Source organism: Delphinus delphis, chromosome 2 (assembly GCF_949987515.2).
Source record: "Delphinus delphis chromosome 2, mDelDel1.2, whole genome shotgun sequence".
Classification (NCBI taxonomy): Eukaryota; Metazoa; Chordata; class Mammalia; order Artiodactyla; family Delphinidae; genus Delphinus; species Delphinus delphis.
Genome location: NC_082684.1, coordinates 174,646,472 through 174,671,489, shown reverse-complemented (window position 1 = coordinate 174,671,489; position 25,018 = coordinate 174,646,472). Strand labels below are relative to the sequence as shown.

Genomic DNA, 25,018 nt, shown 5'->3' with positions numbered 1-25,018 from the left:
CAATCAGGACTCAAATAAATACTTAAACCTTGATTTTTAACAAGTTCTATTTTAAGAGAAAAGGACTTTTAGCTGTAAGTATAATAGACCACATATTCCAAAAACTGATGAACCCGGTGCTTCTACAGAAACGCACGTCGTAACGAATGAACATACCAAAGTGCGCTGAGCCACTGCCGCTTTTACTCTGCGCAGAGGCGCTGCATGTCTGGGTCCCGGGCTGTGCTGCTCCTGTTCGACTTACACTCCGATACCATTTTCTACAGGAGACTCCATCACTGTCACTGTCACGTAGGGATGGTGTCCGAGGCCTAAAATGCCGCCATCTACATGATTTGATATTGACTAGTATCTGACTGAGGTCTTTAGAGAAAGATTTGTCCGAGGTATTTGTTTCTGAGGTATTGGCAATCTGATTGACTGGAGAATGTTGTGGTGAGGAAAGCATTTCCAAATCCAGATGGCGAAACATGCTGTCATAGTCCGAGTGAGCTCTGTCCAGTAAGACCCTGTTAAAAATAAGGCACAAACAGACATGTAAAACAGCTACTCCCCCAAGTCCCCCAAAGCCACCTCATACTGAACATTTAAGAGCTATAAATTTGATTACTTCGTTATTTGGCTCTATGGGCTAAAATCTCAATTTCTGTTAAGGTTCTTTCACTTTATAATGATTCGATTAAAGAAGAAAGTAATCCGCCTTAGAGAATAAGGTATACGACCCATCTTACACAGCTGGAGTCTTCTAACAGTTCTACATTTGGTTTTACTGCATACAAGCGAATTTGACTTTTCACTTCCATTACAAAGCACCAAAACATTCATGAAATATTGCTAACATATCTGTTCTTTATTTAAGCAAAAACTTCATTTTTTTTTTTTCGAGGGGGTGGGTAGGAGAAAAGCAGTACAAGGTATGTGATCTTTGGATATTTTACGCTATTAAAATTTTTTATAGACAAAATATTTGAAGCTACCACTCGAGAGGATATATTTTCATTTTATTTATATAAACCTTATAAATGATTCCATCTTAGGATGTTAACACTGACTCATGCTAGTATCAAATAAAATATAGCCAATGTAGAGAATTTTCACTACTATGATGTAAACATAATGATGGGGTTGAAAAAGCGCTTAATAAAATGTATTTTAGTGACTGGATAATTCTAAACTAACGGTGAAGTGATAATAACTGCAATCAAGATTCAAAAATGAGAGCTTCCCTGGTGGCGCAGTGGTTGAGTCCGCCTGCCAATGTAGGGGATGCGGGTTTGTGTCCCAGTCCGGGAAGATCCCACATGCCGCGGAGCAGCTGGGCCCATGAGCCATGGCCTCTGAGCCTGTGTGTCTGGAGCCTGTGCTCCGCAACGGGAGAGGCCACAACCGTGAGAGGCCCGCGTACCGCAAAAAAAAAACCAAAAAACAAAAAAAAAGATTCAAAAATGAAAGAAATGTGTATAAGTCATTAACTGACTGTAAATTATACCCTTAGCTTTCTTCCTCAAAGCACCTTGATGATTTACCTGCTTTGCCTTTTAATTTTTTTCCACTAATATTATACGAGTGCCTTTCTTTTCCTTCCCTTTCATGTGTTCTGCAACTCCTCCCCGCTCCCACACACAACTTCACACATAAAGGCACCCAGAGTATGAAGGGCTCTATCAGGTCTAAACAAAGATCAGGTCCTGCATGGGCCCTGGAGCCTCTCCACTGGCGAGTTAACTCAGTGTACCAGTTATATGACACTTCTGAGCTTATTTAATCCTTTTTCTCAATATCTCTCAGAACTCCTAAAACGATTTTTTGTAATCCTGATTTACACTTGCCTTCATCTATCTCGGAGGCTTTCGATCTTGGGAAGAAAAGCAGATCCGTTAGGGAACCATTAGTTATGCATTAAAAGCTACGGTTGTATAAGAAACAGGTAACAAAGTGGTGAAGTATCTCAGTCAAAAAAATCAGTTAAGAATAGCAGACAGGAACAAAACGAGCTCTTTAGAAGGACCACCTCACTTTAAGCTTTAGATCCCATTGCCCACCATCTAAAACATCCCTCTGCTAGGAACACAGAAGCGCCTTACCTTCCACCGCGCCCAACCCGTCTTCGTGCAAATCCGATACACCTCTGGGGCACGGTCAGGGTGGTCAAGCAGTAGCGGTATCGCACATCCCCTAATCCTCCGTCGCTAGGACTAGTCCAAGGCCAGTTGCCAGTTTGGTCTAAGTGAGGCTTAAAAAGGAAAATCTGGATTATTTTTTTTTGTCAGCTCCAGGTGAACAGTCTGTTACTTAAAAAGAGAGCCCGAAACTTACAGCATAGTACTGACAGCCTGCCTTCCTACGGAAAGCAAAAGGACCATCGGGGTCATTCTCTTCCTCAGCTTCCGAAGAGCCAGACAGAACCTTTAAATAAAAGGAAGTGCGTCAGAACATGTGCCTTCCCACATTCCTCGTGTGTGTTCATGAGAAATCAGAAATGTTTACACTGACCTGGGAGAGAGGCTCTTCGTCCGAGCTGGGAAAGTCATACTGGTTCAGGTCTTTAGCGCTGAAGCCAGGCAGCGCGGCGGGGCCGGCCTGCTGAGGAGTGGCGGCAGCAGACGAAGGTAAGACTTTGGGCTTCTTTTCATATTTACGCTTAGGTCGGATAAGCTCGGCCTTATCTTGCTGCAATACAGTCATGAATTACACACTAGAAACCATGTTCAACAAACTGAAAGTTTGGGGGGAGTTTTAAAAATAAGTTTACTGCTAAAATGAAGGCATTCCCACTCATAAGAGACACAAGACCCTTAACATTCTGTCATCTTCTATTGTAAAGTCTTAGAGGTTGGTCTCTGTGAAAACAGGAGTATGTTTCTACAACCTAAACATAATCATAATCAAGTAAAAGAAGAGAACAGAAGTTCTCCAGCTGCTGAAATCCTTGAACAACAATTAGTATTTACTGCTGGCTCCTGTATCTGTTTCTTAGTTTTCTATGAAAATTCTAGGGGAGCATTTTTAAAAAGGGATGTCTAGTCTTTATTCTAAAGAATTAACAAATCAATATTGGCAAAGTAATAATGAAACATATACACAAAGCAAACTTCAGATAACTGTTAACATAGTGAAAAATAAATCCATAATGCTGAGATATTAAAAAAATAAAGAGTAGTAAGGACTTGCTAGCTAAACAATGAGAGAGAATTGCGAGCAGTTTTAGAGGATAAAGATATGAAATCATTATAGAGGGAAACAACACGGGAATAAAACACAGAGGCAAGAGTGACAGAGCAATGAACACAGTGCATGTTAGAAATGTGTACGGCAGGTGAGGGCAGAGGCCAGGAGAGGTATGAATTTGAGGTACAGGCAACAGGCAAGAAAGATCAGAGGCAGAAATGATATTTGTTAGGAAGAAAAAGATTATGGCAGGTATCACGGCTGACATAAATATTTATACCAAGATTTATGCAGTTTATGGCATTACGGTTTTTAAAGAAAAGTTAATTATTCAACTATAAGGTATCTCTCTTTACAAGTTCTACTGCTATATCTAAAGGCCAGTCTTAAACCAAAAGCTGGCTTTCACGGTAGGGTTTGTATACATATTTTTTCTTTTTCACTCTGAATCTAGTGATAAAATACCACTCAACATTATCAGCTACTACCGCCCACAGAAATTTTTATCACCTTATTAGCTTTAAACTCCTTCACGTCCATGGCTTCCTGGTGTTTGAACTGGCCGCTGTTGGTGAGGGGGACAACGGGGATGGAGTAAGCAGGTTTCATGGGCTGTCTCTGCGCCATGACCTCAGACACGATCTCGCCACTGTAGTCACCCAGACTATACCTGAAATGGCAAAGAAAGGAAGTTGAAAACGTTAGTTCAGGAAGTACTCATCCTCGTGACGACTAATTAACTGAGCTATAACTATAAATCCTGATTAGACCTAAGGTAACATTACAGGTAAACTATTTGCTGAATGCTTATTAAAACTAAAGATTACATAATTCCTATTCTTTCTTTTGCTTTTTGGCTTATAGCTTTATCTTGGCACCATTAATAGGTAACTGTGGGAAAGAAAACAAAGGTTTAAATTTTAACATAGCAATTTTGGCGAAAGATTCGGTGGAGATGTTGAAATTCATGCCTAAAATGGTGCGGAGGAACTTTCTGCTAATTTGAGTTGCCTGTGCTATAAAACTAACTTTTCTGAAATGAATCACAATAAACTGATTAGTGGTTTTCTTTGGGAGTAGGGACTACGAAATAGGGGAGTAAGGCTTGAAGTTTTCACTGTGCTCCCTGCTAAAGGATTACCTGAGTGTTAAGATTATGGGCCTTGCCCTCTCCCCTTTTTATACTTCCCTGTTAAAAAGCTCAGTTAAGTGTTAAGAAAAAATTCAGTACCATCTAGTAAATAAAATAAAAGCTTTAGAAGTGACAAATGTTCTCTCCCTCACAGCCCTGCACACAACTCAAGTAAGGGCAAAAGAATATGATTCCAAAATGTAAATACCTGGCATAACTTAATAACTTAATTTTACTGAACCCAGTCACTTTAAAAGTGAAAATAAAGAGAGGAACGTATGTAAAAATATACAAAGCATACCACAGCACACATTTCAGTAGTCTCTATTATTAAAAGAATATATTTCTGGAGTTACAGATAATTGCTTAGGACATAAATTAACTCTACACAAAATTCTAATGGTACCACGCTGCTAATGCTATTAAAATATACTTTACCTCTTTTCCATAATTTCCAGTGTTAAGTGCAATAGCTCCCTTTTACTCTTTTCTCTTCTTTTTATCATCTCTAGAATAGTAACAGCCCGACTCAGATCTCGACGCAGCTTAAGCATTTTTTCGTAAGAGGCTTCATCATTTTTACGATTCTGTAAATGTGAATTTGCTTTGTTTAATGTCAATAAGCATTTCTGACTACTGGCATTCTGAGTATAGCTAGTGATATATAAGAATATATATATTTGAAGGGCGAGATGAGAATTTAAAGACACTGAAATGGAACACGGTTTACCAGGAAGTCAATTTTGAATATGGTTTTTAATGGATTAACATTAAAATATATCATTAATAACTCTAATGAATTTTAAGGCTGACATTTTAAATTAATATTTTTCATTACAATATATAGAAAGTCTGTCTAAACACAAATTAAAACACAGCCTTCAGATACTGAGATACTGATAATTATAAATAAATTTTCTTACATCAAAAACATTACTACAGAATTTCCCCAGGTTCTCTTACTTTTCGAGTCTGCATTTTTTCAGTACGTCTTCTAAAGGCCACGTAAGGGTCATTTGTGCTGGAGCCATCCCGCTTCTCTTGTTTCACTGCTGGGATGAGGGCCGGCCCTCGGCAGTCTCTTCTCCGTCTGACCCAATGCTCGTGAACGTCCCTAATTAACTCATCGTCTTCTTTCAGCAGTAGTTTGGCTTCCTGCAGGCTGACTGGCTAAATGTAAAATCATTACGTCATTTTCACATAATACAAATAAAAGGCTCAAAAGTACCTGCAAATTTAAATGACAATAATCAAAACAACAGCAGTAACAACAGACATGCTGAGCACCTTGTACATGTCAGACCATGAGCTAGATGCTGTATATAAATTATTTAATTTTTGCAACAATCCTGCAATGTTTATCCATCTATTTTACAGATGGGGAAAGAGAGGCACAGAGAAATTTAAACATGCTGAATATTACACAGGCCAGTAACGGGCAGAGGTAAGACATGAACTCATGCTTGTCCGGAGCCTGCTTGCTTACCCTCTCCCCAGCATTACACTGTTTCCATATGGAAGAGAGATATATATAGACATATACACACACTTAATATATATACAATGAAGCTGTACCTGCTGACCACTGCCTTTTTCTAGACGGTCAATCATCTCCTCAAACTGCAGTGGGCAGATGTCCATTTTCTTCTTCAGTTTATTCACAAAGACTTCATCTTCCGAATCCAAATCGTAATCGGGCTGCTCAGCATCCAAACTAAAAGCTGACAGAAAAAACCACAAGCAACCGTTTACTGTGTGAACACACGGGCAAAGCCTCTCGCGGGTGTCTGGACAATCTCTAAAGAAACAGGAAAGAGTTTTGAAAGACTGTGTTTTCAGACTCACAAACAATCTAAGCTTCCCACACTTAAAGTTTAAGAAAGAAGGGACTTCGCTCGTGGCGCAGCGGTTAAGAATCCGCCTGCCAATGCAGGGTACACGGGTTCAAGCCCTGGTCCCGGAAGATCCCACGTGCCGCAGAGCAGCTAAGCCTGTGCACCACAACTACTGAGCCCACATGCCACAACTACTGAAGCCCAGGCGCCTGGAGCCCGTGCTCTGCAGCAAGAGAAGCCACCGCAATGAGAAGCCCGTGCACCACAACGGAGAGTAGCCCCGCTCGCCACAACTAGAGAAAGCCCGCGCACAGCAACAAAGACCCAACACAGCCAAATTTAAATAAATAAACAAATAATTTTTTTAAAAAAAGCCTGTTCTAGATCACTCCCCTTTTTACTTTACAATCTTATTTGTTAAGCACTCGAATGTGCTTGATCTCCCAGAGAGGAAGCACTGTGTCTTATCCATCTCTGTACGTCAGTGCAGAGGCAGTAAACATGTTCATCTTGTACACCAACTCTGCACGCAGTACTCTACTGAAAAGCATTTGGATATTGACTCTATTCAAGTGGGAAAAAACCCTGAAAACATCTGCAGTCAGCGTGGTGACATCTGTGACAGGAACAAGGGGGGGGACCCTGCCTGCCCTACATGTGCCATCCCTGCTTCAAGACTGACACAGTATCTGGCCCATAGGAACCCAACGAATTATTTGTGCAACTATAACGTTATGCTTCATTTTCATTTTGACCTGTATCACACTTCTGTAACATTCCTAATTAAAATAAATGAACATTCAGATCCTTCATAAAAATCTCTATAAGTTACCCTCTCTGCACCCATGTTTCCTGCACCATCAGCCCTTTCAATGATTTTCCACCATCTAATTCTGTTTGCTGTTGCAATGTAAACAGAGATTTTGGAGATTCCCAAGTGGTTTAAAACTGTTGGATTAATGGGCTTCCCTGGTGGCGCAGTGGTTGAGAGTCCGCCTGCCGATGCAGGGGACACGGGTTCGTGCCCGGGTCCGGGAAGATCCCACATGCCGCGGAGCGGCTGGGCCCGTGAGCCATGGCCGCTGGGCATGCGCGTCCGGAGCCTGTGCTCCTCGGCGGGAGAGGCCACAACAGTGAGAGGCCCGCGTGCCGCAAAAAAAAAAAAAAAAAACCAAAAAAAAACCAACTGTTGGATTAAACACACTTGTTGTTTTGTCCCTAACCAAAAAAATCCACATCTGTGGAGTAACCACTAGCCACGTATGACCAATTAGATTTAAATTAACTTAATGCAAAATTCAGTAGCCACATTTCAAGTGCTAAGTATTACATGTGGCTAGTGGTTACTGCTGTTACCAGACGCTACAGATTATAAAAACATTTCCATCATCACTGGAAGTTCTATTAAAGAGGGTGATCCAGATAATCCAGAAAGCCAAACTGATAGGGCCCAACTATCAGTGTTCTGCCTACTTAAGGGTGTACTTTATACGTGTGTAGGGTCTCGTTCATACATTGCTTTGGCACCCTCCACTATAAAATTTATTTTTCTTTTAGAGCAAATCACATTTACAAAGCTTAATTATTCATAAAAACTAAACAAGCCTACCTAGTATCACCTTACTTATGCATTATCAAGATACACTTGACATACTCCTGGCATACCTTATATCATCAATGACAAGTCACATCCAACAAATTAAGGCGATGGGAAAGGAAGATTCCCGCCCTAGGGAGCTCTATGTCTTCGCCACTGAAGTGACCAAGTACCTGAGAGGCTGCTCTTGCCTGTGCCAGAAGCTTTTCTTTAGTTAATGCAAACACATCTAAGACCTTCAAATATGAGGAGAACCAAATCTTGTTCAGATATAAAATATTAAAACCCTAGAGAAAAGCTAACATGTAAAATCTCACTTTAGGATTTCATTTGACCAAAAAACCACAGCCAATGATTGAAGTGTAATTTGGCTTCAGCCAAATGTCCAACTGACAGCTCAGCTGCAGCTGATAAAGATGTAACATATGGGGCATCCCTGGTGGCGCAGTGGCTGAGAGTCCGCCTGCCGATGCAGGGGACATGGGTTCGTGCCCCGGTCCGGGAAGATCCCACATGCCGCGGAGCGGCTGGGCCCGTGAGCCATGGCCGCGGAGCCTGCGCGTCCGTAGCCTGTGCTCCGCAATGGGAGAGGCCACAACAGTGAGAGGCCCGCGTACCGCCAAAAAAAAAAAAAAAAAAAGTAACATATATGCATCATGGTTCTTCAAATTTCCTGGGCCATGTTACTGAGTGCAAAAAACAAGGTCTAAAGAGAAACAGGCAAATGAGTTGCCTCTTCTAATTGAGTTCTACCAATTACAGTGAGCCCTAGTTAGCCAATAATTGTTAACTATGGGAGACATACAGTAGAAGCTGACTCTGTTTAAAACATTCTGCTAGAGATAAACCCAGATATGTATACAGGTAAACAAAATACAGTATTCTATAGAGATGGAGGAGAAAATTCTATAGAAAATAAACCTAATAAAAAGAACACAACAGTACACGTAAATTGATTAGATTATTTTAAAGGAGATACAAAGTGGTACAAACCACTGTGCTTAGAGTCCAGTAGTAAAGGTGAAATGCATACAAAAGTCTATGTAACAAATGCCATATTACAGCTCATACTAAGTGTGCACAGGCAGGTATGTCCATAACTCCAAGCAGCATTTTTAAATTACAGGAAGCAAATAGTGAAAGGGTATTTGGGTCCCCAAAATGGCACAAAACGTAGACTGGGAACAGAATAGAACTCCTGATGGAAAAGAAGGCACAGTATTCGAGGCTGAGGAGAAACCTCCCACAGCAGGGAGGGCACACAGGTTTCCGCTCAAGCACTAGCTCCCCGTGACTGGTAACAGCTACTTGCAAAGACCCTGGAATAAATTCTGGGCAGCAGAAAAGACCATCGTAATAGTGGTATTTACTGTGCGGTGGTAGGTTATTTGACATCCTTGCTTGGACCTAAGAAGACAAAAGCGATCACTGGCTAGCTAGATCATGAAATTCTTCAACTTCTTTATATTTATAAACTACTGAGTCACTTCTAGAATGTACCTGGGGACAGTAAACAGAGAATCCCAGATCTGAAAGATTTGAAATCCTACATATGAAGTCCTTTGTAGTTAAAGTTCTGCTATATCTGCACGGTTGGTTGATGCTATAGATTTTATCTGTGAGAAAGTAAAACCAGAAGAATAATGGGGAAAGGGAAGGAGAAAATGTAATCTTTCAGATTCAGGGCATAAAGAAAGGACACCTCTGTTCTGAGAGGTAATAAACAAAAGGAGGCTCTATAAAGATCTGTTTTTTAAAAATCTTTTCATTTATAAATAAATTCAAACTTATAAAAGCCTCCAAATAAAAACAGCACAAGGGACAGACACCTGCATATCCTTTACCCAGATTCACCTGCTGTTAAAATTGTACTCCATTTGCTTTGTCACTTGCATGTGTGTGTCCTCTCCCCCTCCATGTGTATACACACACACACACCGCACACACCCCACACACACTATTTTGAGCCACCAGAGGGTAAATTACCTTCATAATGGCTCTTTCCTGCTAAATACTTCAGAGTGTGTTTCCACATAATCACAGTACAGTCATCAACTTTATATTCCACTTTTGCCAGCTGATCCAATAATTCATAACATTTCCCACTACAGTACACGACCACTCTGGGATCAGGTATTATTTTTCCTGACGTCTCTTTAGCCTCCTTTACTTTGGAACATTTCCACAGCCTTTCGCTGTCTTTTAGGACACTGATGATGTCTGTTTCAGGAGTATTACCATTCCCGCTACTAGCAGGTTGGTCACTCTGTGTCTGTGGGATTTTCCCCACTGTGATTAGGTTATACTCTCTTAGCTGCCACACCACTCGACTTTATTCTTAGTCCTTCCCAGGGTCTCACACCTAGAGGCACATGATGTTCATCTGTTTCTCATAAGTGGTGGTAACTGTGACCACCAGTCAAGATATTGCCCCATTACCCCACCGTATAACTGCCGCCCCCACCTGCCGCCGTAACTAATGAGCAGTTTGTGGGGAGAGTTTAAGGCCATGGAAATGTCCTGACCCTCATGAGAATTTCCCCTTACAGAGAGCACACACTGGCGATTCTCGTGTGGCTCAATCTCGGTCGCACTTAGTGCGAAGATGATTCTCCAGCAGTCTCTTCGCACAGCACCGTTCAGCTCTTGACATTCTGTACTGTAAAACCACGAGACTACACTTCTGGTCATAGTAATAAGCCCCCATTTAGCACGGCTTATTACCAGTGTGGTGATAATGAATTCCTACTTTTTCCATGTTTGTAAGTCGTTCACTGTACCCAACTATTTCACTGCTTAAAATGTCCCTAAATTAGCCAGTGGAATATGCCTCTGCCATTTTTGTGAGTTCTTAATTTCTGGCATAACAAGATGTTCCAGGTTTATCTTGTACTTACCCTGCCCCAGCCCTGGGATCAGCCATTTCTCTGCATATTCTTGGCCCTATTTAGCAGGGAACAGATCAGGGAATAGGTGCTAGGTGTGCTTATTGCTACTGAGTATTTTTTGCTTCTTGGCTCTACCAGTGGACAGAACCGGAAATGCACAGATCTGTATCTATACACACACATATATACATATTCAAATATACACCAAGACTGCCTGATAAAAAAAGATTTCCTTTGAGGATTAACAGGAGAGAACCTTGAGACCCGAGTGCAAAGGGGAAGGGGGAGAGAGAATTGTTCCTGCCTATCCTGGTCAGAACTGTTTTTGTCCTTTCTGCCAGTATGAATAGGAAAGGAGAAGTCCTAGCTGTACAATCTAGAAGGCTTCCAGATCACCAATCAAAAGAGAAACAGCATTAAGACCCTGTGGAGCAGGAGATGCTGAATAGCACTCTGAAATAGTTTAGAGAAGTAACCACAGTTTGGAACTATAAGAAGGGGATGATGGTTTTAATACAGGTTTCTTCCTTTACAGCTCTGATAGGAGAAAATTATGCTCTCTTTCCTAAGCCTGTTAAAAGACAAGGAAAACGTTGAGATTTTCCAAATAAATGTTCAATGAAATGTTAACAGATAACATGTAATGAATATATTTTGAAAATGCTGGGTTAAAAGAAACTTTCTTTTTTAACTGTGAGATTCCCAGAGCCTATAAGTAATATGCATTGTAACTCTGGGGGTGGAAGGAGAATATAACAGGCAATAATTCTCAAACGTGTTTATCATTACTTTTTTAGGCAATACTAATTATCATCTTTAAAACTCCAAGGAGCAGTTTGTGTAAATTAGTTTAAGAGTTTTACAAAATAGAAATTATGAGAATTGAAATGAACCGGTCTACATACATAATTCAAGGCAATGTACCCTTCATAAGCAACTTCTTAGACCACCTGGCATTCAAGATTCAATTTTAACTTTGCAGAAATTTACAGTATAACTAGCCTTTTCTTGTGTATTGTAGTATACTAAAAGCCAATACCAATTTTTAAAGAATTAACATCAATTTTACACAATTTCTTCCAGAAAATAAGAGGAAACACTTCCCAACTTGTTTTATGAGGCCAGTATTACCCTGATACCAAAACCTGACAAGGCAGAGCACACACACACAAACACAAAAGACTACCGGCCAATATCTTTCATGAATTTAGATGCAAAACTCCTCAATAAAATCGCACCTAACAATGTATGAAAAAAATAATACACCACAGCCAAGTGGGATTTATTCCAGGTATGCAAGGCTGGTTCAATATTTGAAAACCAACCAATACAACCTATCATATCAAAGGCTAAAGAAGGAAAAAAAAAAATCACATGGCCTTATCAATGTCAATGTCATTGCAGAAAAAGCATTTGACAAATTCAACAGTCATGATACAAACTCCCAGTACCCTAGGAATACAGGGGAACTTCCTCAATCTCATAGAAGCAACTACAAAAAGAAACCACCCTACAGGTGACATAATACTTAATGGTGAAAGACTAAATTCCTTCCCTCTAAGATCAGGAACAAGGCAAGGATGTCTGCTCTCACCATTCTTATTTTAAAATCATATTCAAGTTCTAACCACTATACTAAGGCAAGAAAGCAATTAAAGACATACAGGTTGGAAAGGAAAAACAAAACCATTTCTATTTGCAGACTACGACATGATTTTCCATTCAGAAAATCCCAAAGAATCTGCAAACATCTCCAAGAACTAACATGTAATTTCAGTTACGGCCACAGGACATAAGCTCAACACACAATTAAGCTGCATTTCTGTATACAATGAAAAAGTGGAAACCAAAATCAAAAGTGCAATACCATTTTCAAATGTTCCAAAGAAAACAGGTATAAATCTAAAAAGAAGTACTAAAAAACCATGGCTCTCTATGATGAAAATTAAAAAGTCTCAACTTTATAAAAGAAATCAAAGAAGACCTAAATACTTGGAGGGTCACACAGTGGTCGTGGGCTGGAAGACTCAACACAGGAAAGATGTCAGCTCTCCCTACAATGATCTATAGGGTTAAGTGCAATTTCTATCAAAACCTCAGCAGGTTTCTTTGCAGATACAAACTTATTGTAATATTTACAGGGAAAAGCCCTAGAATACCCAAAACAATCTTGAAGGAGAAAAATAAAGGAGGAAGTACTCTCCCTGATGTTAAGGATTATCATAGAGCTGCAGTAATCAGGACAGTGGTACTGTCTCGGGATAAACACAGAAATCAGCGGAATAGTGGATGAACAGAAGCCAGAAATAGAGACTCATCAACATGCATAATTAATTTCTTGCCAAGAAGCAAAAGCAATCAACGGAGGAGGGATCACTTTTTCAATAAATGGTGCTGGAACAATTAGATACCCAGAATGGAGGCAGGGGGAACACCATGACCTAAACCTCACACTCAAAATTGATCACATACTTAAACGTAAAAGGAAGGGACTTCCCTGGTGGCGCAGTGGTTAAGAATCCGCCTGCCAATGCAGGGGACACGGGTTCGAGCCCTGGTCCGGGAAGATCCCACATGCCGAGGAGCAACTAAGCCCGTGAGCCACAACTACTGAGCCTGTGCTCTAGAGCCCACGAGCCGCAACTACTGAAGCTCGCGCACCTAGAGCCCATGCTCCGCAACAAGAGAAGCCACCGCAGTGAGAAGTCTGCGCACAGCAACGAAGAGTAGCCCCCGCTCGCTGCAACTAGACAAAGAGTAGCCCCCACTCGCTGCAACTAAACGAAGACCCAACGCAGCCAAAAACAAATAAATTTATTAAATAAAAAAAAAATGTAAAATGTAAAACTGTGAAACTTCCAGAACAGGTCATACGACAAAATCTTTGGACCCCAGGCAAAACAAAGAGTATTCTTAGAGTTGATACCAAAATCATGAACTGTAAGAGGAAAATTGGTAAATGGATCTCATCAACATTAAAAACTTCTGCTCTGTGAAAATCTGTTAAGAGAATGAAAAGACAAATTATATACTGGGAGAAAATATTTCCAGATCACATATGACAAAGGCGTGTGTCTACAATATATAAACAAAACAAAATCCTCAAAACTCAACATTAAAATAAACAATCTAATTAGAAAATGGGCAAAAGACCTGTGCGATGATTTCACCAAATAAGATATATAGATGGCAAACACATGAGAAGACGTTTAACATGTTAGCCATTTAGAGAAACACAAATTTAAAGTACAATGAGAGGGCTTCCCTGGTGGCGCAGTGGTTGAGAGTTCGCCTGCCGATGCAGGGGACACGGGTTCGTGCCCTGGTCCGGGAAGATCCCACATGCCGCGGAGCGGCTGGGCCCATGAGCCATGGCCGCTGAGCCTGCGCGTCCGGAGCCTGTGCTCCACAACGGGAGAGGCCACAACAGTGAGAGGCCCGCGTACCGCAAACAAAAAAAAAAAAAAAAAAGTACAATGAGATATCACTGCACACCTATTAGAATGGCTAAAATTAAAAAGTGATAACCTCAAATGCTGGCAAGGATACAGGAGAAACTGGATCACACATACACTGCTGATGATAATGTAAAACAGTACCTCCACTCTGGGATACAGTGTAGACGTTCTTGTCAAACTAAAAATGTATGACCCAGCAACTACTCTTAAGGTAATTAAGCCAGAGAAATAAAAATTTATGTTCACTCAAAAATCTGTACATGAACACTCATAGCAGCTTTATTTGAAATATCAATAGTTAAAATCTGGAAACTACCCAAATGTCTTTCAGTGGGTGAGCAGTGAAACATGCAGTGCACATGGATCACGGAAGACTGCTCAGCAAGAGGAAAGAAGGACTACTGATACATGCAACAGCTTGGATGAACGTCAAGGAGGCTATGCTAAGAGGAAAAAGTCAGTCTCAGAAGGATATATACTGCATGATTTCATCTATGTTACCTTCATCAACAAACATAATTACAGAGATGGAGAACAGACTAGTGGTTGCCGGGGCTAGGGGTGCATTTAAAGGAGCAACAAGATGGAGTCTTGGGGTGATGGTACAATTATCTTAATTGTGGTGGTGATTATACAAGGCTTCACATGTTCTGTGAATCTATAATCATCCAAGACAAAATGTTAAAAGAAATCCAAAGGCAGCTAACACTAATTTAGCTGTCTTTATTAACATTCCAATGTAATACATCTTTCCAAATTTGTACCGATGCAAAAAAATTTTTCCCAAAATAATTCACAATTCTGCTCCCATTTTATTACTATTATTTGATTACAATGTCAACAAAGTCAATTCCTTTTTAAATACAGTCCCTTTTGACTCTTCTGACCACAATTTAATCCATGAGCTACAAATAAAATGTGGTTTGTGAATTTTGGTCATCAATAAGCAACTATTTGTAAAACATGCATTCAAATTTTTTTTTCTGATAGTAATGATAATGTAAATTGATTAATGTAATTTTATCTTGCTCAGTGCTGCTTCAACCTAAAAGCCTGTATTCGTGAGATAATACAGCCTGTGGCTGTGGAATGCAGTGTGGCTCTAGTTCACGTGTAGAGGAAGGATCAGTTCTGGTACTTTCACACTGACATGATTTTCCAGAGAACTAATTTTTAGGTCCTAATATTGGTCAAAATTGTTTAGAATGTCTGTGTCTGACATGTTATTAAACATGTGAGTGGGCAAGAAAACACATGCTGCTTGTTTGGTTCACTTCAAAGTAGCCTTTAATAAATTGGAAAAATTTCTTTTTTTTCTAAAGGAAGTCAGGAAGATTAGGGACAAGTCAGAGGTAAAGATGAAAAAACATTACAAGTTAAAACTATCAAACGCCAATACAGAATTGATAAGAGCCAATACAGGCATTATGTCTACTTTTAGTTTTCATATTCGAGAAATAGTTAAAAAAAAAATGCTTAGAATCCAGGACAGGAACTAGATCATCTGGAGAGAGGTTAAATGAGTCAGAAAAGTAGTTAACAAGCTGGAAACTGGTTAAAGCTAGTTTCTCTATGTCCGTAGAAAGAACAATAAGAACAAAACAGATTTATATTGTCCTGAGAAAAAGTTGAAACAGGCCCCTGGAAAAACCTCTTGATCATAAAGGTCAGCAAGACCACAATGAAAGCTGTAGCAATTTTACCTTAGTAACCTTTCAATTATCTGTTTAAGTTGTCCACTATGTGGGGACTGAGTGAATGAAATATATTTGCCTAAGTCTACAAGCTCTCAGCTGTTCATCATCAAATGTGATTAGCTATCAAAGGATCATTTCCAATGAAGAGCCTATCAGTACCAAGTGAGACAAGTTACCAATTAAAAATGCTATATTTATAAAAATTAGGGGAATTCTCTGGCAGTCAGGTGGTAAGGACTCAGCACTTTCACTGCCAAGGGTCTGGGTTCGATCCCTGGTTAGGGAACTAAGATCCCACAAGCCGCACAGCTCGGCCAAAAAAGAAAAAACGAAAAATATTAGTAGAAACACAGACGGGGTTGGCAGACTACAGCCCGTAGGCCAATACTGGGTTGCCATCTGTTTTAGTCAATACAGTTTTATTGGAACACAGAGTAAAATAGCTGTGACGGAGACTGAATGACCCGCAAAGCCTGAAATACTTACAGAAAAGGTTTGCTGACCTCTGACTTCTATTAAGAAATTCTTTAAGGCAATTAACATTACTATTTCTGAAGAGTAAGAAAATGATCTCTACATCTAAGGTATATTCTTTATCCTACTCATCTACAGTAGCATAAGGTCCCATATTGAGATGAAGCCAAAAATCTGGGATGAAAATGCTATCTTTTCTGTCAGGCAGAGAGCTCAAGCACAATTATAAAAGGTGAAAATGGGCTCTAATAACTCTCAAGCTGATTCTGGTCAGTGAAGTGGGTACTGAAAATGGCCCCGAACTGATAAAAACCTGCCGAGAGTTACAGAAGAAGAGAACGCACAGTACAGTTACCAGAAGAGGAATTACTTACGCTGTATGTGAATGAGCTGCTTTGGCATCCTGAACTCCCCGGGGTAAATGGACTCATAGTAAGCGATGTTGCTTTCTGCCTCCGGGACTGGAATGACCATGTTGTCCCTCTTCTCGCCATACACCTGCTGTGCCGAGATAGCCCGCTGAAGATGGTGTTCCTAAAAAGAGGGAAAAAGAGGTAAGTTACGTATTAAAAAACTAGCAAACAGAACATGTAGCCTCATGAAGAGGTTTTCATTTGTTTTTAAAATAGAGGAATTTTAGTAGCCTTGCAAGGATGCTAACAATACAGTTGTGGTAAAAACATTTTGAATAGAAACAAGATTTTGTCAGATACACTGTATATTTCCTCAATTTTTTTTTTTTTTTTTGTGGTACGCGGGCCTCTCACTGTTGCGGCCTCTCCCGTTGCGGAGCACAGGCTCCGGATGCACAGGCTCAGCGGCCATGGGTCACGGGCCCAGCCGCTCCGCGGCATGTGGGATCCTCCCGGACCGGGGCATGAACCTGCATCCCCTGCATCGGCAGGCGGACTCTCAACCACTGCGCCACCAGGGAAGCCCTATTTCCTCAATTTAAGAAAAGGTACTACACCGAAATTGAGAGTTAAATTATACAAAAGATTCCAAAAACTGACTAAAACTGTTATTAAAGTTTGCATTTTATAGGGACTTCCCTGGTGGTGCAGTGGTTAAGAATCCGCCCGCCAATGCAGGGGACATGGGTTCGAGCCCTGGTCCGGGAAGATCCCACATGCCTCGGACCAACTAAGCCCGTGCAGCACGACTACTGAGCCTGCGCTCTAGAACGCGCGAGCCACAACTACTGAGCCCACGTGCCACAACTACCGAAGCCCGCGTGCCTAGAGCCCACGCTCCGCAACAAGAGAAGCCACCGCAGTGAGAAGCCTGCGCACCGCAACCAAGAGTAGCTCCCGCTCGCTGCAACTAGAGAAAGCCCGTGCACAGCAACGAAGACTCACCGCAGCCAAAAATAATACATAAATTTATTTTTAAAAAAGAAGTTTGCATTCTACAGATGAGACTGTTTTAAAAAGAGGGTTAAAACATTCGAACGTACTGTATGACGAAAGCAGGCTTTGTATAAAAAATATTTTATCGATTCTAATTGCTTATTCATACAGTGTTTCATAAATGTCATACAAATCAACTAATATGATCATTCCAAAGAAGGGTACAGATTATTGTCTCCATTTTTCATTCACGAAGCTGACACGGATTCAAACCTGGTCTGTGTTTCGAGTAATAACCTTTCTTCTGAATTTCTGGAGCCCTTTTTGAACGGTAGTAAAGCATAGGGATTGAAGGCAAAGGCTCCAGAGGTTGTGACTCCTGGCAAGACACTTCATTCTTCTAAATCTGTTTCCTCCAGGAAAAGAAAAATAGAATCTTCCACGGATGGTTGGAGATTTAAGTAAGCTAAATGCGCATTAAATGTTTAGTACAATGCTTGGCAGTTACAGGTGCTCAAAATAAGCTTTGGTTGAGGTGCCACACAGAAACATTTTCACCAGCTGCCACAGAAATACCTGTTCTCACCCACCCCATCATCATTGAATTTTGATAAACATTTCATTAAATTTAAGCTAGTTTTTAAAATACTGTATATAAAACACACGTTGAAGGATGAAAAACATTCCAACAGTATGAAAACAAAAAATTCCAGTCTTCATACGTAGCCTCTGTTAATGTTACATATACGTATATATCAATTCACACCTAGGATTCTGCTGCGCAACATACAGAGCTTTTATCCCTAGGGCTTTGGTCCCTTGACATACCTCGGAGATTTTTCCATACTGATACTTTCACTACCATTTTTGCAACAGCTGCATTGTATTCCACTATGTGGATGTACCGTAACTTATTTAACCAGACACGAATTGATAGGGAAAAAACCCTGGAAGCAACTTAAATGCCTATCCTTCTCCCTGAACGCTGCAAAAACCAATCCTGTACTACTATATGCATGAGACACCTTTGTGAGCCCGTGAAAGCATCTGTAGGACAAGAGACGGAAGCGCTCAAAGGGTATATGAAGTTACAGCGCATATTCCTACCACTCCTTGCAGTAACTCCTTAACATCTCTTTTCAATTTTAAAATGACCCATTTTATTTTAGGTTAATTTCTTTACAATGAGTTTTTCTTCCCTTACGTGTTGCTGTTTGCTCATTTTCAAAAGTGCTGCTTTTCTTTTTCTCATTGATGTTTAAATATGTGGATTATTTTCCTCTTCAATATTAAGGAAATTAGCCCCCATGTAATAAAACTGACAACTGTTTTCCTGAAGTTTGACTTCTGATTTTGTTTAGAGGATTTTTTCCACACAGGAAAGTTCTATTAGTCAAATTTATTAACCTTTTCCTTTATGATTCTGTCATCCTTAGTAACAGGTATAAATCGTATAGTCACAAACTAGGGTGTGTAAACAAAACCTTTCATTTTTATAACTCAACTTATCTTTGATTCAGGCTGCCTTGTGGCTCCTGGGAGCTGGTAGAAACTAAGTGTGAGGGGGGGAGGGGTGACTCCGAACAGCCTATGGGCGTGTGTACTGGCCCTTGTGCCCTCTGACACAGGGTGCTTCTGAGCCCCAGGGGGGAAATCAATCACAGGTGTACTCTTCTCCTCTCAGATACCCTCAAAGAGCAAGAGAAATTTTCTGTGACCTATGCCCCCTACTTACATCAAACTCAAGGAGGGAGCGGGGGAGTGAGGCACACTATTCTTCATTTGCATTTTGTCCTTAATCCATTAGCATTTCTCTGTGTAGGTGAACATGTGAGAGACGGTTTTTTTTTTGTATACGGAGAGACAGCAAGCCATCTCGAAGGGTGTATGAACGTCATGCATAAAATCACCTATTCCCTATTTTAATGACTAAAAATGTGCCTTTCTCAGAATTCCACTTGCACTTGGGAGTATTTCCAAGTTCTTTTGCCCTCCTCTACTCAACTGCCTCCTCTGCTAGTATTTAACGTGTTTTTCAAAGTGCAGCCGCAGACTACATTTTATTATCTAGTGCTGACTAGATACTAAATTCACTCCTCATGATTCTTTTTCAGAAATTTCCTGGCTATTTCATTCATTTCTCTAGATGAACCACAATGAAAATTACTTTCTAGGTGTGAAATGGGACCACTAAGGCTTTAGATTTCTTACAGGCACTGTAGTGTGGTGGTGAAGAACATGATTTGTAATCGGGAGCGCTCTGGATTGGAAGGTTGGCTCCACCGTTTACTAGCTCCATGACTTTGGGACTTGGGACAAGATATTCATACCAGCAAGTTTTATTACCTATAAATGTATACTGTGTACCTACCATATGGGATTGTGGTTAAGATAAAATGGCTGAGACACACTACCTACCTAAAACGTGGTAGCAAATGTGTACCTTTCATTACTAGAGAAGCTGAAGATTTACCATACGCTTGTTACCATTCCTATTCTTCCTAGTGTTAACAGCATTCTGTAGAAAGACTTCCTTATCTTTATATCCATTTTCCTAGAATCATGAAATCAAACTTTTTATCAATATTATAGTAAATACTGCTTTAAAAAAATCTTCCATGTGTTTTTTTGTTTTATAAAATATTCGACAAAATTTCCTCATAAGGAACATAAGGAGCCAAGATATGTACAATATACAACAAATATGTTCTTCTAAGCCTTAAAAATCACTCAACAACTGGTGTGTAACTATAACCTTAAACCTTCCTATTTACTGTAGCCCTGTGTCTGTACAAAGACTCGAGGATGGGAAGGAGACCACACACAGGTGCCGGTGTGGCTGGAGCACAGGGGGTGAGAGTGCAAAGGGGGTCAGGGTCAAATCATGCAGGGACATGGGGCATGTTACAGATTTGTCCTTGTACTAAGAGCAACAGTGGCTGAAGGATTTTAAAGATCAGCCTGGCTGCTGTCTAGAAAACGGACCATATTCTAGAAAATGGAACATGCATAGCCTTTAAATGGTTGAGAATAATATTTAATGAAATGGAAAACCCCATCAATTTATTAAGTAAAAAGACAGATCTGAAAATTGTATGTTCAGGATATTTGTATTTAATCTTTTTTAAAAGCAAAAGACATAATTGAACACACACAAATATAGGAAAAAGTCTAAAAGCAGCTGAACACGTAACAATCCTTCTCTCTATGCTCCTTTATTCTTCTCACTGCTATATTTTTCCAAAGCTCTTACAGTCCTCTGACATGTCATATGCTTGGTTTGTTTACTGTTGTCACCCCTTCCTCCCCCCCCCCCGCAATCTAAGCATCGTGAGGGCAGGGATTTTTGTCTATTTTGTTCACTGCTAAATAACCACCCGAAAACAGTGCCGAGTACAAAGCATGGTGCTTAAATATCTGTTGAATGAATATGTATGTAGGTATCTGTGTATGTACACACACACACATACCACACAGATGCAAGCAGGCACACATATGTGTCAAGTTTCAAAGTATGTACACCAGTTAACAGATCACCTCCTGGTGATATAATTTTGAAATACTCTTCTATAATTTTATTTCCCTTATTTTCTAAAATTCTTTGTAATTCTTTTTGACAAAAAATATTTGAGTACATCTCACTACATGATTTTCTAAAACAAAGGTAATTTCTGAAAGACACAATTTATTTAGTTCAGTAAAACCCTTCCCATTTAAGTCAAGTTTAGTTCCAGAGTAAAACATTACACTTGCAGCTTTCCAGGTAAAGAACGTATTTTTAAAACCCCAAACTATATACATCTACTTCCAAGAAAAAAACATTAAATTATATTAAAGTAACATTAAATTATAAGTGAAAATGAAATTTTTGCTTTGAGTAGGAAGCTGTGAAATGGTGAAGCCAAGTAATACATGAAATAAATTAGAATAAGATGAGCTATGAATTCAATTCAATAATTACTTATTGAATGCCTTGACTAAATAACTAAGATGATCCGATCCTAAATTACAATTATATAAAATGCCAGATGTTCCTGGAAGATCATATCTGTCAGTGAAACTTCTAAATACATCTACTTGCAGCACTGAATAAGCCAGCCTTCCCAAACTGTGTTCACTGGAATACTTAATTTCAAATTATCAATAGGTAGTCCAATAATGAGTCTGACAGTTAAAAAAAAAAAGAGCGTTGGATTTTTAAACTTTTGGAATGAAAGCTTTTAACACGGCAATGTAAACTGTGTTTGCTCATGACAGAGGGTTCAGTCATTCCAAATCTATGACCACAGAATCATTTTTTCAGAAAGTATCCATTAATAGCTCATGGAGAACTTTTGTAATGTAGTTTGGGAAATGCTGGTATAGAACAACAACTGGAGATACAGGGCAGAACAGCTGGGCTTAAGCTTCTCATTAATTAACTTAGTCCATATTTACTGACTGCCCACTATGTGCCTCTCCTGGGAACACAATGGTAAATAAAATAGCACAGTTCCTGACACTGTAGTAGGGAGGACAGACACTAATAAAACAGCCCTAAAAATAAACTGTAAAGTGTGATAAGTGCTGTGAAGGAAAAGAACAATGTGTTAATGGGAAATATAAATAGGAAAGGGATTTCAAGGACAGTATCACTTTCACTAGTGCCAAGTGACATTTAAGCTAGAACAGGAGTTAAAAGATTATTTTAAGAAAAGGAAGTAGCTGTGTGTGAAGACCACTTACTAGCTTGACACCCTGGGAGGGTAAAGTTTCTTTATATCATAGAATATTTATAATAACTAGGCTCAGGTGCAATTTAAGAGTTAATCATCAAAACACCAGGATCAATTCCCATTTTTCATAAAATAACAAAGGTATACCCTCTCAAATCTGATCTTACAGGGAACAAAGTAAATACTATTAAATAATCTAAAGAATTTTAAGATAGTCAACCTTACATAAAATGGAATCAGATGAATCGTAACTTACGATTAGGCAATTTACTTTAAAAGCCTCTTGCGCTGCAAGTAATGATAATGTTTTCTATACATAGCAACGTGAACAATAAAGAAGAGGATCAGAAAAGACTGAACGATGATCTTCGGAAAGTTCAGAGGCACACTTTCGTGTCCCCATGAACCCTGCAATTGCAGGCTCCAAATATTCACTTTTGTTACTTCAGCCCACCTGGCGCACTGGAAGAGCGTGGGCTTTAGAGACAGAGACCCAGGCAGGAATCTTAGCTTCCTCCTCAGACCCTAAGTCCAGCAAGTCACTCTGCTACTTATTTTTATTATTTGTTTTATATACATATCTCTTTTTTTTCTTACCCGTCTTTCCCTCTTTTCTTTCCAGCACTTAATGTTTTTTCTTTTACTTTCCCCTTTGTTATTTTTGCTTACCCCTAGAAAATTTCTGCCTTTTCAGGTGGTAATGGTCTCTTTGATAAAAACATTGGTAGTTAATGCAAAATGGTTAACTGGTTATAAACAGGGCATATCACAAATTTGAGAAGTCAGAAAATATCATTTTTATTGATTAAGAGTGACATTAGGTATCGGTAGATAAGACCCATCTGAAGGGACAGTACTGTGTCTTAAACATCTGTTGTGTGCCTTTGCTCACACAGATGGACCATACGCCAGCCCCACTCCCAAGGAAATTCCCACTTGTTCTTCAAAGTCTGGTTTAAAATGATCTTTCTTTTTGTCTTGTTTATAGTTTCCTTTGCTGTGTAAAAGCTTTTAAGTTTCATTAGGTCCCATTTGTTTATTTTTGTTTTTATTCCCATTTCTCTAGGAGGTGGGTCAAAAAAGATCTTGCTGTGGTTTATGTCAAAAAGTGTTTGTCCTATGTTTTCCTCTAAGAGTTTGATAGTGTCTGGCCTTACATTTAGGTCTTTACTCCATTTGGAGTTTATTTTTGTGTCTGGTGTTAGGGAGTGCTCTAGTTTCATTCTTTTATAGGCAGCTGTCCAGCTTCCCAGCCCCACTTATGGAAGAGGCTGTCTTTTCTCCCGTGTATGCTCTTGCCTCCTCTGCCATCACCATCATTAATCGTTAGAGGAATGCACATCAAAACCACAATAAGGCCATTATCAGAAAATCTACAAACAATGAATGCTGGAGAGGGTGTGGAGAAGAGGGAATGTAATTGCAGTGCAATTCCCACTTGCACTGCTGGTGGGAATGTAAACCGATACAGCCACTATGGAGAACAGTATGGAAGTTCCTTAAAAAACTAAAAATAGAACTACCGTACGACCCAGCAATCCCACTACTGAGCATATACCCTGAGGAAACCATAATTCAAAAAGACACATGCACACGCCACAACTACTGAAGCCCGCGTGCCTAGAGCCCGTGCTCCACAAGAGAAGCCACCACAATGAGAAGCCCGCGAACCACAACGAAGAGTAGCCCCTGCTCACCGCTACTAGAGAAAGCCCGTGAGCAGCAATGAAGACCCAATGCAGCCAAAAATAAATAAATTAATTTAAAAAAGAAATGCTAAAGGAAGTTCTTCAGATGGAAGGGAAACAATAGCAGATGGAAACAGATTTATCAGGAGAGAACAAAGAACCAAATTATGGGTAAATATAAAAGATTGTTTCCCTTTTCTTAAAATGCATGTGACTGTTTAAAGCAACAATATAACAATAAATTGTGGGTTTGTAAAAAAAAAAGAAGACACATGCACCCCAATGTTCACTGCAGCTCTCTTTACAATAGCCAGGACATGGAAGCAACCTAAGTGTCCATCAACAGATGAATGAATAAAGAGGATGTGGCACATATATACAAAGGAATATTACTCAGCCATAAAAAGAAATGAAATTGAGTTATTTGTAGTGAGGTGGATGGACCCAGAGACTGTCATACAGAGTGAAGTAAGTCAGAAAGAGAAAAACAAATACACTATGCTAACACGTATATATGGAATCTAAAAAAAAAAGGTTCTGAAGAACCTAGGGGCAGGACAGGAATAAAGAGACAGACACAGAAAATGGACTTGAGGACATGGGGTTGGAGGGCGAAGCTGGGGCGAAGTGAGAGTGGCATGTACCTATATACACTACTGAACGTAAAACAGTCGGCTGGTGGGAAGCAGCTGCATAGCACAGGGAGATCAGCTTGGTGCTCTGTGTCGACCTAGAGGGGTGGCATAGGGAGGGTGGGAGGGAGGGGATACGGGGATATATGTATGCATATGGCTGATTCGCTTTGCCATAGAAACTTTGCCAACAGAAACTAACTTTGCCAACAGAAACTAACATAGCATTGTGAAGTAATTATACTCCAATAAAGATCTATTAAAAAAATAAAATAAAACGATCTTCCCTCTGCTTCCCCTATCTGTGCTTTTACAGCACTACATCCTCTACGTAAGAAATCGTGCTGTAATCATTTATTTGTCTACATACTGATCTCCAAAATGT

General features: G+C 39.9%; 1 protein-coding gene across 3 annotated transcripts in view; it reads right to left on the bottom strand.

Annotated features, from left to right (window-relative positions):
- The window catches only part of EPC1 (enhancer of polycomb homolog 1), a 93,852-nt gene that overhangs the window by 11,740 nt on the left and 57,094 nt on the right, over positions 1–25,018 (bottom strand). For all 3 annotated transcript variants that reach the window (XM_060006338.1, XM_060006336.1, XM_060006337.1), the window contains exons 2-10: positions 16,624–16,783; positions 5,876–6,021; positions 5,264–5,470; positions 4,739–4,887; positions 3,679–3,838; positions 2,494–2,670; positions 2,317–2,406; positions 2,085–2,233; positions 157–509 (exon numbers count right to left, since the gene is read on the bottom strand). In XM_060006338.1, the coding sequence (XP_059862321.1) occupies positions 157–509; positions 2,085–2,233; positions 2,317–2,406; positions 2,494–2,670; positions 3,679–3,838; positions 4,739–4,887; positions 5,264–5,470; positions 5,876–6,021; positions 16,624–16,783 (1,591 nt within the window). The remainder of the gene's footprint in view (positions 1–156; positions 510–2,084; positions 2,234–2,316; positions 2,407–2,493; positions 2,671–3,678; positions 3,839–4,738; positions 4,888–5,263; positions 5,471–5,875; positions 6,022–16,623; positions 16,784–25,018) is intronic.